The sequence below is a fragment of the Centruroides sculpturatus genome, unplaced genomic scaffold, assembly GCF_000671375.1.
Source record: "Centruroides sculpturatus isolate CEXI.00-Female unplaced genomic scaffold, Cexi_2.0 scaffold11, whole genome shotgun sequence".
Classification (NCBI taxonomy): Eukaryota; Metazoa; Arthropoda; class Arachnida; order Scorpiones; family Buthidae; genus Centruroides; species Centruroides sculpturatus.
In genome coordinates this window covers 899235-915531 of record NW_019384501.1, presented here as the reverse complement: position 1 = coordinate 915531, position 16297 = coordinate 899235, and the positions used below count along the sequence as shown (strand labels likewise).

The 16297-nt window shown below is 29.3% G+C and overlaps 1 protein-coding gene across 1 annotated transcript in view; it reads left to right on the top strand.

The window, feature by feature from the left end:
* The window catches only part of LOC111622071 (vesicular integral-membrane protein VIP36-like), a 32184-nt gene extending 17114 nt beyond the window's left edge, over window positions 1-15070 (top strand). Inside the window, exons 4-9 of the mRNA XM_023364388.1 lie at window positions 592-674; window positions 4018-4179; window positions 7499-7613; window positions 10780-10832; window positions 14490-14553; window positions 14660-15070. Coding sequence (XP_023220156.1) covers window positions 592-674; window positions 4018-4179; window positions 7499-7613; window positions 10780-10832; window positions 14490-14553; window positions 14660-14808 — 626 coding nt within the window. The 3' untranslated portion in view covers window positions 14809-15070. The remainder of the gene's footprint in view (window positions 1-591; window positions 675-4017; window positions 4180-7498; window positions 7614-10779; window positions 10833-14489; window positions 14554-14659) is intronic.
* Window positions 15071-16297: the final 1227 nt, after the last annotated feature.

Sequence of the window (16297 nt, the reverse complement as noted above, 5' to 3'; positions counted from 1 at the left end):
TTGTTTCCATTTAAAATTTCAAGGGACTTATTAAGGATCCTTAGAATTCCTTATTTCTTAAATTTTCAAGTGGAAAATGTATTAAACATTTATATTGATATATTACTGTGTGTTTATAATATATAATGGAGTACACAGTATTAATCATTTTGGATGCACAGTTCATTTTTGTTTATTAAATAATGTTAAAATTAAATAATAATGTATTATACTAATGTTAAAAGATTTAAATAAATGAAAATTAGCAGCAAATTAGATGTGCTTATTAGTCTTTAAATTATGAAGTAATTTTTAATGTGTGTTTATTTTTGTTTTTGCAAATAACAAATAAATGTAAAATTTTTTTAGACTTTCTTCTGTTACAAAATTAGAAATTAGTTATATTTTTATTGTATAAATCCGTAGCTTTCTCTATGTAAATATTATATCTGATTATAATTTTCATTCATCTGAAATTATATCTTGAACATGGTATTATTATTATTTAAGATGATATATTAATTTTTTTATTTTAAATGTTTTACTCAAAGAAGAAATTCTCATTGCTTAGAATGTGGATAATTAATACTCATGTAATAAATATTTATTTAGGCAGAGTTTTTGGCAGCAAGGAGATTTTCCATGGTTTGGGAGTATTTTTAGATACATATGCAAATCAAAATGGACCTCATAATGTAAGTAATTTTTATCTATTTCTAATGTAATCATATATATAATTTAATTATTTTACATGTATATATGTTCTCATGTAGTTATCAATATTGTTCTATTCTTTTTCCTTGGTTAAGAGATGCTTAATATGTCAGCCATTTCAATTATTAAATTTGCTACATAAAATGTAAATTGATATAAAATTGAAGAAACTGAGTTGTCTTCAGTTCCATCGTGTCTAATCAACAGGAACAAAACAGTCTTTCTTTACAGAGATTACCTTTTATTAGAGATTATGCCTCTGCAAAATTATGTAAAACAGTTAAAGCATTCACTTATGACAAGCTAATTAAAAAAATATACATAATTTTAATTTGTTCTTGGTGATTGGACATGACAGGACTGAAGACAACCTAGTTTCTACAATTTTTTTAATTTTTAAAAAATATCATCAGACATTTTAATTGAAATTATGTAAATTGATGTTTGAAGACATAACTTAGCATTTAAGCATTGTTGTTGTGAAATTATGTATAGTGATATAATAATTGTATATTTAACCTATTCAATGTTGAAATTCTTTTCAGTTGCCTGTGCCATGTTGAATTTTCATCGGTTAAGCATAACAAAATTTTTTTTAAAAATAATAATCATGTTTGCTGTGTCATTAAAAATGTTTTTATATTGCACAAACAAAATAAATATACAGTATACCCTCTTATAACAGGGTTCATATAATACGATTCGTATAACACGGTGAAAAAATTGCGATCGTATTTGTATAAACACGCTAAAAGAGACTCATATAATATGGTAAAATGTCATCATCACTGACTCGTGTCACGACAGGATTGGTTGAATCTAGACCAATAGCGGATATTGCACAAACCATTGACTTTAAACGAGCAGCGGACCTACTAAAAACCATTTATTATTTAACGGTCATAAAAATTATATTTATATTAATGATGTCTCTAAAGTTCAGCAAATTTTTTGCAGAAAAATAACTTATCAGAAAGCACGCACCCACTGTTTGATGCGTCACTCCATGACGAAAACAAGCTTAAGCAATGGCATCATTGAACGGTGCACACTTGGTAAATAATCCTACAATTTTTTGTTTATAGCATAGTTTATATGGATTATTCCCAAAAAATTGTATGTGTTTTGGAAATGTTGAGTCAAATCAGTCTAGAATCGATTAATTTTATGGAAGAAAACCTTTCAAACAGCCGTAGTTTGTAAACTGCACACATGCCAGGCTGTGATTGACTCATATATTTAAGTGATTCATAAAACACGGAATTCATATAAAATGGAACGTATCTACCGTGTTATAGGGGGGTCTACTGTATTGAAAAATATAAAAACAAAAAAATTATATTTTAAAAGTTCATTTTAATATAAAAATTGATGCATAGCAACATCTAGTATCAAAAATGTTCTGATACAGACACGAAAATATTTGGGATCGCCCACACAGGTCAATGAGGTCAACACAAAAATTTTCGGAAACAACGCAGGACAGGTTAATTAATTCTTTATTAACTTTAATGTTACAAGTTTACTGTATGTTTTAAAAAAACATGAATAAGAGACAAACATATTATAAGGTGGGCATGTCAGATAATTAAGAGGCCTTATTATTAAGGATTGGAGTAGTGTGCTGTATTTACCATGTTACAATGGTTACTATAAACAGGGATGTAGTCATAAGAGGCAGTGATGGTCAGCAAAGGTTGAGGAGCTCTTTGCTGACCACCACTGCAATCTCTTTCAAGTTTAAAAGCAAACAACCTAAAAAAAAGAATGTCACAAGCAGTTGACCACTGGATGAAACAAAGTCAGACTCAAATACTTGGCTATATGAACAGCCATGAGGTAAAGAATAAAATTCAATACTTGTTCTTGTTCAGTATTTCTTATTGAGTATTATCATGTGTAAATTATCACTGATTTGCATATGACATGTAAGGAGCTGCGTTAATGATATGGTAGCTCCTTTACAATCTATTGCTAGTGATCATGGGCTACTGTGTTTGATAAACAACCAACCTATACTAACCATACGTTTCTATATTCAATGGTTGACTCAATGGTAAGAGAACAACATTTCTAAATGGACCGTTGAGTTCTCTGTTGAGACTAGTGATGTCAGTGCTGTTTCCCCGTTGAGCTCAATGGTCTCAACAACCTGAAAGACAGTTGAGTATTCAACAAACTAACATGGTTAACTAATCTGTAATAGCAGACAGATTAATGAACGATCTGTATATAATAAAATATGTGATTGCACGATTATGTTGGATAATTTGGACAATATTGAAATATTAAGATTTTTTTCATTTGTCCAAAATTGATTACAACTGATATTTGGCTAAGTCTTCCTAATGATATAAATATTCAAGAAATTAATTAAAATTATTAAAGAAAGACCCAGTATACAAGAAAATGATACAGATATGGGTTCATTTGAATAAAAGGATTTATTCGAATAATGGTTAAGCAAGTTACTTTAATTATTTAGCAAAACAGTCACAATTGCCACCTTGTTACTTAAGTCAGCCATCTTGAAAAGCGACCTCTCAACGAAAGCGTTTCTTTTTTCTGCAAAACGTGACGTCAGCACGTTCAACGGAGGGACTCAACGGAAAATTCACTGCTGAGTCAACCGTTGAATATACAAACGTACAGTAAGTCTACTCAAGCATCAGCCATGCAAGTGACCCAAACCCAGATTTCTGATTATATCCCTGTATTAAAGACATATGTTAAATTAAACTATGGCAAAAGTTTGAGTAATGAAGTTCAATAAATAATAACTTCTTAATCTTCTGATTTTACTTTAACAAATCTTTTTGTATACTGAGATGTAAGTATAACAATAGAGATTAGTTTTTCTCATAATAAATAATGCAAACAGAAATGTGGAGCTGTCTCCAATTTCTGTTGCCATTAATTTATTTATTAGACACAAAAATTCATATTTTAACTATAAATTACTTATTAATACTCTGAGTTAAGAATTTTCTTTATCTTCGTCTCTTTTATCTTAAAAGGAAAGTATGCCAAATGATTGTCTGACTTTTATTTGAAATATTTAAAAGTTTATGTAAAATTAAGCTTATATATAATAGTAAAAAGCACTTCCAAGAAAAAAGAACCAATTTTAAGTTATTAAATTTATATGCTCTAACACAAACATATTTCTAAAGACACTAGCAGTGTAGGGTTATGTGTTGGCCTATAAGCCTGCCTGCTTTGGTTGTTCTGGGTTCAAATCATGATTTTTTTATTTTTGCAGGAAAAGTATTATATTTTAATAAAACGTATAGTCATTTTATTATATTTTCATTCTCTTTTTAGCATGGACATCCATATGTTTCAGCTATGGTTAACAATGGAACATTACAGTATGACCATGACCGTGATGGAACACACACTGAAATTGCTGGTTGTGAAGCAAAATTCAGAGGTTCTGACCATGATACCCATATATCTATTCGCTATGAAAGAGATGTTCTTACGGTAATGCATTTTTTTTTAGTTAGCATATAAATTGCAAATAAAGTTTCTAGTTCTTAGCTAAAACACTGAATCAATGCCAGTTGAGTGTTTTAGCTTGGAGTCTGTTTTCTATATTTTACCTTTTTAAAAGTTTAGAAATAATTATTTATATTCATTTTAACTAAATTTACTATTAAATTTAAATAAACTTTCTATTTTATTACTTACTGTTGTTTGAAATAAATAGGTATTACTGTATTTTAATGCATATAACTCAATGGTTATGTTTTTTTAAATAATTTTGAAAAGAGTGTGTATTATATGATGAAACAGGTTATACACTAATTTTAAATTGCAATTACTTGTCTATGGTGATATAGTGGAACAGGTTATGAAAAGGTTCTATTTTGTATGAGTAACAGATATATAAAAAACCACACCATAATTATATAATATATAGATTATATGCATAAAAATTCAAACAGTTTAATTCATTTTATATTGTATTATTGTTATAAAAATATATACAGTAGAGCGTCGTTTATCTGAATCAATTGGGGACTGGGGTTGTTGGAAAATTGATATTTCGGATAACCGATTATGTATGAAAAAATATATTAACCTATCGCATGTTGAAATTTTTCTCTGTTGCGTGTCGCTTCGCATTGAATTTTTGTCGATGTTAAGCCTAACGAAGACTATTGTATCATTAAAAATTATTTTTTTATTTTGTACAAACAAAATAAATATATTGAAAAATATAAAAACAATAAAAAATTATACTTCAGAAGTTAATTTAGTATCAAAAACGTAAAATATTTGAGTAGCCCAAGACATAGCCAAAGACTGCAGCGCCACAGCACTGGCGAAAATTTAAATTTGCCAACTGGAATTCTTTCAGATAATTGACTTTTGGATAAACGATGCTCTACTGTATTTTAGATTGGTCTCCAAAACCTTCTTGAGGAAGGTTTGGAGGTTGGTCTGAATCAAATCTGAAGTCAAATAATTCTGAGATTAGCTTATTTGGTTAAAGTTTGGATTGGATTGGATTTAGTTTCAGTTTGGGTTAAAATTGCACTCATAGTAATTTGAATGAAATTGTATAAAATAACTCTAAATAACACTTCATTTTATAATACTTTTATTCCATTTAATCTGTGTATTACTATATGGATTCTTTATTTGGTTTAAAATTAAAGTTATATATTTCTTTCACTGCTTATTATGGAAGCTAAATCCTGTTAATCTTCTCAATTGGGAATGTTGGCTGAAGCTGACTTAAGGAAGTCAGCTGACTTAAGGAAGTCAGCTTCAGCCAATAATGGTTGTAAATTTCTAGAAGTTTACAACCATTTTGGTTAAAGATGATGTAGGGCTGAGGGTAGAAAACATTCCCAATTAAGAAGATTAACAGGATTTGACTTCCATAACAAGCAATAACAGAAACGTATATTGATAAGTGCTGAGATTCAAAGATTATAACAATTAAAAGAATACTGCAGAACATACTACAATACCTTTTAATTCAGAATTCTATAATAAATAATAATCAGTTTTCAATTTTTGGACATTGAATTTCAGGCATAATACTTTGCTACCTGTAATAATTTTAGAATAAAAACATCAAGATTTTAAATTAGAATTTATGTATTGATCATATTTAAATTTGACTAAAGCAACTTGGATTTTTTCAAGGACATGATCACTTAATACTGCAAGTGATGTTAACTGATGATAATCTTTTAGAACTTTCATTTAAAAATTTTTTGCAGTATGAGATTAAAAGCCGAAGGAAAACAAATACAAGAATGTTAATTGAAAAAAAAATGTTATGGTATACTTTAAGATAAACTATAATTTTCTCATACAATATCTGTTAAGATAAGCAACTTATGAATCATTATTAAGCTTATGTTAATCTGAAAAATAAAACTTTTTATCTAGATTTATGTTTGTGGAAAATATGTATTCTATTGTGAAATTAAGTGAATATTTTAATCTGGTATTATCATTCAATTATTAATTAATAAACTAGATACTATATAACTTGGACTAAAGATAACTAGACTAATTGTTATCTCTCTTAATTTAAGAGAAAGAACAATTAGTCCAGTTACCTTTTAATCAAAATTATCTAGTTTGTATTTTATTAATTTGGTAAGTCCTAGCCATAAAAATTAATCAAGTATTATCATTTGATTATTAGAATAAGCATGGGCTTTGTTGTCTACAGTAAAACAATAATGTTTTTTTAGCAACAGTTCATATTTATATAAAGAAACAGGTTTAACCCCCAGATTTTCACAAATTCCATTTTATAAATTTGAAGAACATTTTTGTTATAATGAAATTATTATAATTGTTTAATGTCTAAACTGAATTTTTCATCATTTATAACTAGCAATATCAAATAATGGAATGTAATTTTTCCTTTACCTAAAATTTATAATTTAGATTCTGAGTCTATGAAACTTAAGATGATTATTGAAACTTCTTAAGTTTTTTAATTTACCAATATGTCAATAAATTTGCTTTTTTAGCATTTGTCTTGCACTCTATTAAAGTATAATTGTTTCTGTTTGAATTTAAATCATGGTTTCTTAATCCTTGATAATTTGTTTTTTATTTGTTGTTCTGATGAATAGAAATTCAAAATTTATAATCATTACCATTAATATTGTAAAATTAAGTGGTTTTATAATGAATGGATCAATTAAGAGAAATGACAGAATTTGTCATCGGTAAGGTTGCCAGAGTGCAATTGCAATTCTACTGAAAATTTCTGTCATCAGTGATAAACTTCAAACCTAGTACAAAATAAAGAGAAGACAATGTACCATCTACCAAATAAATGTCAAATTACAGGAATTAAAAATTATACTCATTTTAGTCTTGTAGATCTCTCCACATAAGTGGCATTCACACATTTTGGCAATGTACAGTACTTTACCTTTTGAATGCAATTGCTAGGAGCTGCTTCTTACCACATCATTATCTTCTTATTCTTATATTTTCAGCTGAAGTTCATCTCAACCAGTCATAAAGAATTTTATAGCGCTATCCATAAAAGCCATACGCCAATTGAAAACTGAGATGTATAATTTGATAGTGTTTATTGAAGTGGTTGATATAAATCTGGTAGTGTGAAAATTAATGATCTGTAAAAGTTTATTTTTATAAAAATAAACTCTTAAGTAATAAATTAATAAATAATGATTCATTATTTCTGTTAATTATAAATGACATATATAACAGAAATATTGATTTAATTAAATTTTTTATATTTAAAAGTTTAATTTGAATATGCTTGTGTGAAATTTTTATGTATTAATTTTAGATATCAACTGATATTGAAGGAAAGAAAGCATTCAAAGAGTGTTTTAAAGTGGAAGGTGTTCGTTTACCCACAGGTTATTATTTTGGAGCATCAGCTGCAACTGGTGACTTATCAGGTATTTGATAGATAATCAAATTAATAATATTTAAGTTGGAAAATTAAGTTCTTAATTCAGTTTGTTGCTCTATTTCTGTTACAGATTATGTAATATATAAATATAGAATTAATACGTTGTAGAAACAAATATTAATACTACATATTAGAATATTTAGATTATTATTTTTCATTTAATGTTTGAATAATTATATAGAGAAATTTCTGAAGATAGTTTTTTTTAATAACAAATGGGCATATGATCTGAAATATAAATGCCTGTTTAGGTTCAAAAATTAGCCCTATTCTCAAAATTTAATTTTAAAAGAAACAGAATTATCTTTATATGATTATATTTATCATATAAAAATAAATAATCCTGTTCGATTTAAAACTGCATTCGTCACTAAATGTAGGGAATTGGTTTCTTATTTAATAATGCCCATATCAGTCAAGAAAAAGAAAGATGTCAAAACATATATGATTCTGTTCTCAATCATATGTATTAAAAAAAGCACTGTCAAAATATTTATATCTTTTGTATGTATGCAATCAAGGTATTGTAATTATTAAGATAACCTTTATATGGCATTATGTCTACTATACATATATGTAATAATTGTTACATATAGCCTATAAGTATTTATGTATCTAAGCATAAAAGTGGTATGATGGCTATGAATTTTTCAGCTCCATTTTAATGTGAGAGTTAAGTTCTATAAGCAATCCATTGTTAAGTAACATATAACTGCATTAATAATTTTTTATCTAATGTTAATTATATTATTCACTATATTATAGTAGCATTTTTTTGTGCTTACTATCTTAGGAGCTTAATTTTATTTTTTGAATTTTTTATTCTGATGATAATTTATGATAGATTTTATTTATAAAAAAAGTTTATGAATTCTTATCCAAAACAAAGGATTATTTATTAAATTTTTAAGAAAATATTAAAATTTTCTGAAGGTTAAATGTTGTTTAGTTTGAGGGAATAATGTATATATTAAACATAAAATGTGAAACAATGCATGGGTCTTTGCTTTACAATAGTTTCAGTATAGATTGCTGCTAATTGGAATATGTGGGCATTCATGATATAAGTCAGGAGACTGCTCCACATATATTGATATTTATGTATAAATCCAACAGTATAAAACTATGTAGAACTAAAATATGCTATATGGATTAAGACTCATAAATGCATTTGCATTATTTTAATAGTTGAGAAGGCCTTCTCAACATTTTATTTCAAAGATATATATGTGAAGTCTAAAATTTACTCAAATGTAAACCCTGAAAGACACTATGTATGCATCCAACATCTTACTAAATGTGTCCCAGTTGTACATTATTTGATTATTGATTGCAATATCTTTGCCTGTTATGGCATATGTATGGTACAGTACAGGTATCCCTTATTGGGATACCTGTACTGTTATGGCATATGTATGGTACAGTACAGGTATCCCTTATACAACATTGTTTTGCTCTAACATGGTTCAAAAATTGGGGAAGTCTCCTGTACAACATGGTTTGGGAAATTGTCCCTACAAAATTTCACAATTTTTAAGTGTAAACTCTGTTATTCAATATATATTTTTTTTTATTCAAGTAAGCATGTGTGTTGTCTCAAGTTTTCCCAAGGATTTCAGAATATTGAAATTTTCAATTTGTATTGTTTCTTTCATCATGTTTACTTTAATGAAAACTGAATTTTCTTCTTCCTTATCCTAGATTTCCTATCAACCAGGTATCACTGTCAGACTTTAGCCCTTAACACTGTCACTGTGTTTTCTTTTTATTGAATAATCTTTGTATTCAGTAAAGTTTATTTAAACATTTTTAGATAAGTGTTATTAAACTTTTTTTTTAACTGTAGAAAATTGATCATTCATAAAAATGGTGAATGAAATACAGCGGTATCTTAATATTTGAACAGTTTCCAACTCGCACACAAATTCTGGAAAAAACTTTGCTTGGTACTCAACTGAACAAATATGACCTGCTAGAACAAGTTTTTGATTAATAAAATATTTTTTTTATGTCATCCATAAAAAAAAAAGATGTTGCTGATGTTTCTAATCAAGATCAATAAAAAAGCTTAGAAAATGATGATACTTTGTAAAAAGAAAACTCCCTCATTCAACTAAAATCAATATTAAATGCATAATACAGTAGTTTTGATTGTGATTGTTATGTTTATTAAAGCAATCAATAATTATTTCTTTTAGTAATGAAGAAGAGTAGTATACTTTTGTTAACTTTTGGAATCTAACCCACCCCATGTTTTGTATTAGTCCTTTGTTTCATATAGCATGGATTCACATTACACAGCACTTTTTTGGAACATAACTACTATGTTAAACAAGGGATGCCTGTACTTTATTTTGCATGAAATTTTTACTGATTGCATATTTATTTTTGTGTTGACTAATAAGAAAAAAAATATCTTTTCAGATAATAAACTTTAATATACTTTATGTATTTTGTACAGCAATCATGATATGTTTAGTAACTAAACTAATACTTTTGAAGCAATTCAAATAATTTGATAGGTTGGCACCTTCAGAAATTCTGATGAGGATAATTTTCATTATAGTAACTGGATTTACATGCAAAGAATTAAAAATTATAAATCACATATTTTTATAAAATTAATAAGAGTCAGTTTAAGCAAATAGGACCATAGTATAAATTTGTATAAATATGACTGATGATCAGTATATTAATGTAAAATTATTTATGCAAAAATAGGCTACATTAAAACATTTAGCATCTTGTATTCTATGCATCTATAGTATAAACTAATCAGTGGATGTAAATGTAATCATTTTAAGAAACCTGCATTTTTGATTTTAAAAAATAATATAAATAAAATAATCCATTGGAGTCAATTTTTTAAAAACCATATTTTAGTATTTATTTCATATTTTATACAAAATTATTATTTGTTGTAAAACCATGTTTTAAAGATGGAAATGAAACTTAAAATCATTTCCACAGAACTAAACTAAGATCTTGAACCAACTTGCCAAAAACAATTTATTTTCACAATATTATGGATTTTCAGAAATGAATTAACATCGTGAAATTGAATACATTGTATGAATTAATTTAAAATTTTGAATTATTCCTTAAAAGTATTTGGTTTAATTTAATAGATATTGTTTTTTTTTTTTCATCAGATAACCATGATATTATTTCTATGAAACTGTATGAATTGGATTTACCTGGAGAGGTAATATGATTATTTAATATACTATAAAGTTTTTCAAATATTTGTCTTTGTGCTGTTTCTGTTATTTAAACAAATTTATTTTTTGTTTAAACTCTTTCCACTTTGTGAAAATTAAAAAAAAATTTTTTAATTAGATACATTTCAATAATCTATCTTTAACTTCTTTATATCTAAAAATAAAATTGAACTGTTCAGTTCAAAGTTTTAAAATATGGAAAAGATAAATATATTTAAATAATAGAGAACTTTGTCCCTAGGGAGTCTAACTTCCCACTCCTTTGCACATTTATTTCCAATATAGACTATTCAGAACAAAAATTTCAATAATATATACAAGGTTATTCAAAAAGAACTGCCAGGTTTTTTAAACCAGGCAGTTCTTTTAATTTTTCTGCTTATTTCAAACTAATACTAGTGCATTTCTAGAAAAACAAAGTTTTTTTAGACATTTAGAGATGGTGTATGTGACTTCTTTGTCTGACAGATATCAGTGCAATATTTTAATGTCTGTCAGTGGTGGCAATTGCACTGTTAATGCAATCCTGTAGTTCATTCAAAGTGGCTGGTAATGGTGGCATGTAGATGAGATTTCTTCTTGTGGAGCTATGTGAAAAATGATAAGGCATCAGATCCAGAGATCTGAAAGGCCATGCCATCAATATATTACCCTTCATTGCCAAATATCCTATCCATTTCTGCAGGAGGATTTGGTTGAGGTATTCTTGTACCAGATGGTAGAAGTGCAGAGATGCTCCATCCTATTGATAAATGAACTCATTGCTGTCAGCCTCCAGAGTCTTTGTACTCCAGACTGTTTCATGAAATTGCAGGACTAAAATGCCTTCTCTCCAGATGCTACCAAGTTGCATTGCATGTTTCTAGTGGCAAAGTGTGGAACCAGTGGTAAGCAAGACTATTTGCATAAAAACTTGTGGACACAAGGCACAGATGTACTGTACATCCATATCATGATGACAATATGTTTCCTACAATAAAATCACAAAACCATGAAATTTTTTGAATAGCCTGTATATATCTTAATCTGTATATGTATAGACAGATGAAAAGAATTTTACAGAATCCTCACTCAGATCTGTATCTTAAACTGAATTCAAATCCATTTCAAAATTCACCTTCTCACTCAAAATTAATTGGAAAAACTTTTTATTCTCATAAAAAAAACTTTCTTTTCAGATTTTCTCCATCAAAATTGAACATAAAAAAAAGTTGTTGTTGTTGAATCTACATTGTTCTAATTGAATCATTAAAAAATCATAATCTATGTCCCACTAAAACATTTCAATTTCATAATTACATGGTTCCTAATATAAACTAGTCACAAAATTTTATTATAAATATTCATGCGAGGCCAACCTCCATGAACGACCCAATCATTAAGAGCTTTCCTGACAGATCACGAAGAATCCAAAGGGGACTAACTCAAAAATTTTAAATATTTGAATAATTATAAGTTCCTTGTTTATAGATAGGACTTATTTGCTGGTGTAGTTTTGAATTAGCAAAGGTAGAAAGTCTTATTAAGAAGTAAAACAAAAAGAACTTTTATTTTTATATTAAGGACACAGAGGTACAAGGAATTAATTACAGTAGACCCCCCCTATAACATGTAGATACGTTCCACGTTATACGAATTTCACGTTGTAGGAATCCTTAAATACATGAGCCAATTGCAGCCCGACATGTGTAAAGTTTATGGACTACGGCTGTTTGAAAGGTTTTCTTCCATAAAATTAATCAATTCTAGACTAATTCGACTCAACATTTCCAAAACACGTATAATTTTTTGGGAATAATCCGTATAAACAATGCTATAAACAAAAAATTGTAGGATTACTTACCGAGTGTGCACCATTCAATGTCGCCATTGCTTAAGCTTGTTTTCGTCGCGGAGCAGCGCACCAAACGCCGGCTGCGGTTTCTGATAAGTTATTTTTCTGCAAAAAATTCGTTGAACTTTAGAGACATCATTAATATAAATAATTTTAATGGCCATTGAATAAGAACTGTATAAAATTATAGTACTGTATTAGACTTACAGTACCTAATTTACATACTGTACAGACGATAGTAAACTCAATTTACCCACCTAAACTCTCTGTAGCATGGCACTGGATGGTGGAAAGTAGTTCGACTGCTCATCCACTATTGGTCTAGATTCGACCAATCCTGTCATGACATGAGTCGGCGACAACATTTTACGAGTCCCTTTTAGCGTCTTTATAAGAATACTGTCGCAATTTTTTCGCCACGTTATAGGAATCTCTGTTATAGGAACCTGCGTTATAGGGGGTCTACTGTATAAGTACCTTTTTGTTAACAAATGCAAGAAGTTATATTGTGGAATCTCATCATATACGTAGTACGATCCAAAAGTTCAGGGACTTGGCTTAAAATTCCTTACCTTAAAAAGTTTATATTGCCGATGCACAACCACCTTCAAAATAATCACCTTGGGCAACGATACACTTTTGCCAGCACTAATATAACTTCTGGAAGCATTGCTTGCTGGAAGCCATTTTTTTGAAACCTCCTGTAAGGCCTCTTGCGATGCTGCTCTCACCTCATCTGATGACACAAAACAGCGTCCCTGCAAATGCTTTTTTATGATGGAAACAAATAAAGATCACATGGAGCTAAGTCCAGTGAATAGGCGGGGTGTGGAAGCACATTAATTTGAGATTTGGCGAGAAACTGTGTGACTATTTGGGACCGATTTGCAGGTCCGTTGTCATGCAGAGGGTACCAGTCTCCACTTTGCCAGATCTGCAGCCATTTATGACAAATGGATTCCCTCAAATGACGTAAAATGTCTAGATAATTGAGAGACCAACTCAACATTTTCCTCGTTCCGTGAAGTCGAAGGTCGGCCAGAGCATTCATCATCTGCGATAGATTCTCGGCCCTCTTTAAACCTTTGATTTCACCATGGTAGAATCACTGTACACTTTTCTTAACAATTTTAAAGTCTTCATAGATGTTTTACCTAAACGCTGACAAAATTTAATGATGCAGCGCTGTTCTTGAAACTCCATTTTTATTACGTCGCAAAACAAAAGTAACTATCTCCGAAAAAAAACAACAGCACTCGCGGTTTAATCATGTGACATGGGCAAAATCAACATGAATACGTAGGGGTGGTTTGATAAAATCCATTTCATATGCTGTAACTTTAAATACATGCTTTTGTTGTCATATATTACTGCAGTCCCCAAACTTTTGGATCGTACCACGTATTTGTCAAGTATATTTCCATAAATATTTTGAAGTTTAAACAAATTTTTTTGATTGCTAGTGGGAAGATCTTAAGCTCCTGTAAATCCAACCTTGTAAGTCCACTTGCTTCCCTCAATCTGTCTCTCTCTCTCAAAGTGAGCACGGTGGCCTAATCCTTCCATCTCTGCTCACTTTCCTCCCATCTTGGCCTAATCACTTGCTTTATTCCCCTCACTTCATTCACTTGTTAAAAACTTTTGTGCCATTTCATTGATTTTTTTGATGTCACCGTTTCTAATTTTTTGTCATCAGGAAGTATGTCATGATGACATACATACATACATAATTAGATAAATAAATCTACTCTATACTTCCTGATGACAAAATGTGTATTTTAAAATGCAAATTTTTTAAAATTTTTAGGTTAAGGAGGAAGAAGACAGATCAAAAATTTCACCAGCAGCTTCTTATTTTGCACCTCCTAGAGGTAATTTTATCATAAGAATTTTAAAATAAGGATTGTTTGTATTTATTTTGATATCAAGAAACTGTTTTGTTGAAAGTTTTATAACAACAAATTGTTTAAACTGCAGATCATGTAGAAGACCCCCCGCCACCCATGTCGGGTTTGAAATTATTGCTAATAATGGTGATAGCCATTTTAGGACTTGTAGTATGTGTAGTCGTAGGAGTGGTGGTCTTCCAAAGACAGCAAGAGACTTCGAGGAAGAGGTTCTACTGATGCATTATTGAGTTGTGCACTTCTTCCATTTTGAATAGAAGTGTAAGATCATTTCATTTTGTTAAATAAACATTTGACATCATGGTGCAAGAGTTCCAGCTTGATAATGCAAATCCAGAATGTCGAGTGTACAGAAATCCTATTTCAAGGCAGAGATTTCTGAATTTCCACAGATTGTATTTTGATGGTTTTCCTATAGACCTTCAGACAGTGTGTTCTTGCTGAGAGACAGATTTTCAATAAAGATTTATACTTTTTTGAAGTGGTGATCTTATTTTCTGTTTAATGAATTTTTAACTGCAAACTGTATCTGATATTTTTTTTGTAATAAATTGCAGCTGGATATTCATAACAATATATTAAATAGGACAGTTATGGAAAAAAAGTTTTACTTTATTTATTTAAAATTTTATTGTAAATGAATCTTATATTTAATTAAATAAATACAGTAGAACCTCGATTATCCGGACTAATTGGGGATGAATGTAGTCCGGATAAGGAAAAATTCGGATAATCAAAACAAATACTTTAATTTGTCTTTTAATGATAATACAACACACATTCTTTTCGATGACTTATCGGTAATATTAAAAATAAATACTGTATTTAAATTGTGATCAAATTTTCAAGAAACAAACGTTCGTATTGAATTTGGACTACTACTGACCAACGCTAACAGACTACCTATTGTTTAAAAGGCCCTCTGGTGGCGCAAGAAGACGGATTTTATAAAATAAAAAGCAGTTGAAACTGCATTTTTATGAATAAAAATTTGACAAACTATTTATCGTTTTATGACGAGTAAAATTTTTTCGTCGCGTTCGCGGCTTTTAAGTAATGCATAAACCTTCGAGGCGCGAGGCCCTTCGGACCGCGAGGCATAGGCGGTGGCCCACGTCGTCCATGCCTTACGCCGCCCTTGGTCATAGAAATGATGTAATTTGAATATAAATTATTTATAAATACGTATGTCAAGTTAAATATATTTTGCGTCATAATAAAAATATAAGAGTTTATGACCACTGTGCTGGGTGAGACGTTGAAACAAAAAAAGTTATTCATTCCATCACGTACATAAACAGTATCGTAATTCGCCAAGTGCAAATCAGCAAATTCGTAAAATTTTTGTTTATTTTGAACAATCCGGATAATCGAGGTTCTACTGTATTCAAATTACAGTATTATAAATAATCTAGAGAAAATAATTTAAATTTTGATGAAGCTCATTATTAAAAAAAAATCAAATTAACTCTCTTCAGCAAGCCCATTATGGGTATGATCAGGCCCTCACTGGGACAAATGAATAGTGAAGGGGACAGCATTGGGACTCAACATGTCCACAAAGACCATCCCAAAAAATTCCTGGGGGTTTTTGACCCATTTAGATTGGATACCAAGTCCCTAGAGCAGTAGGCTGCTACCTTAACCATTCAGCCATATGGTCATATTTGATTTGATTGTTATAAAACTTTGAAGATTTTTTTTTTAA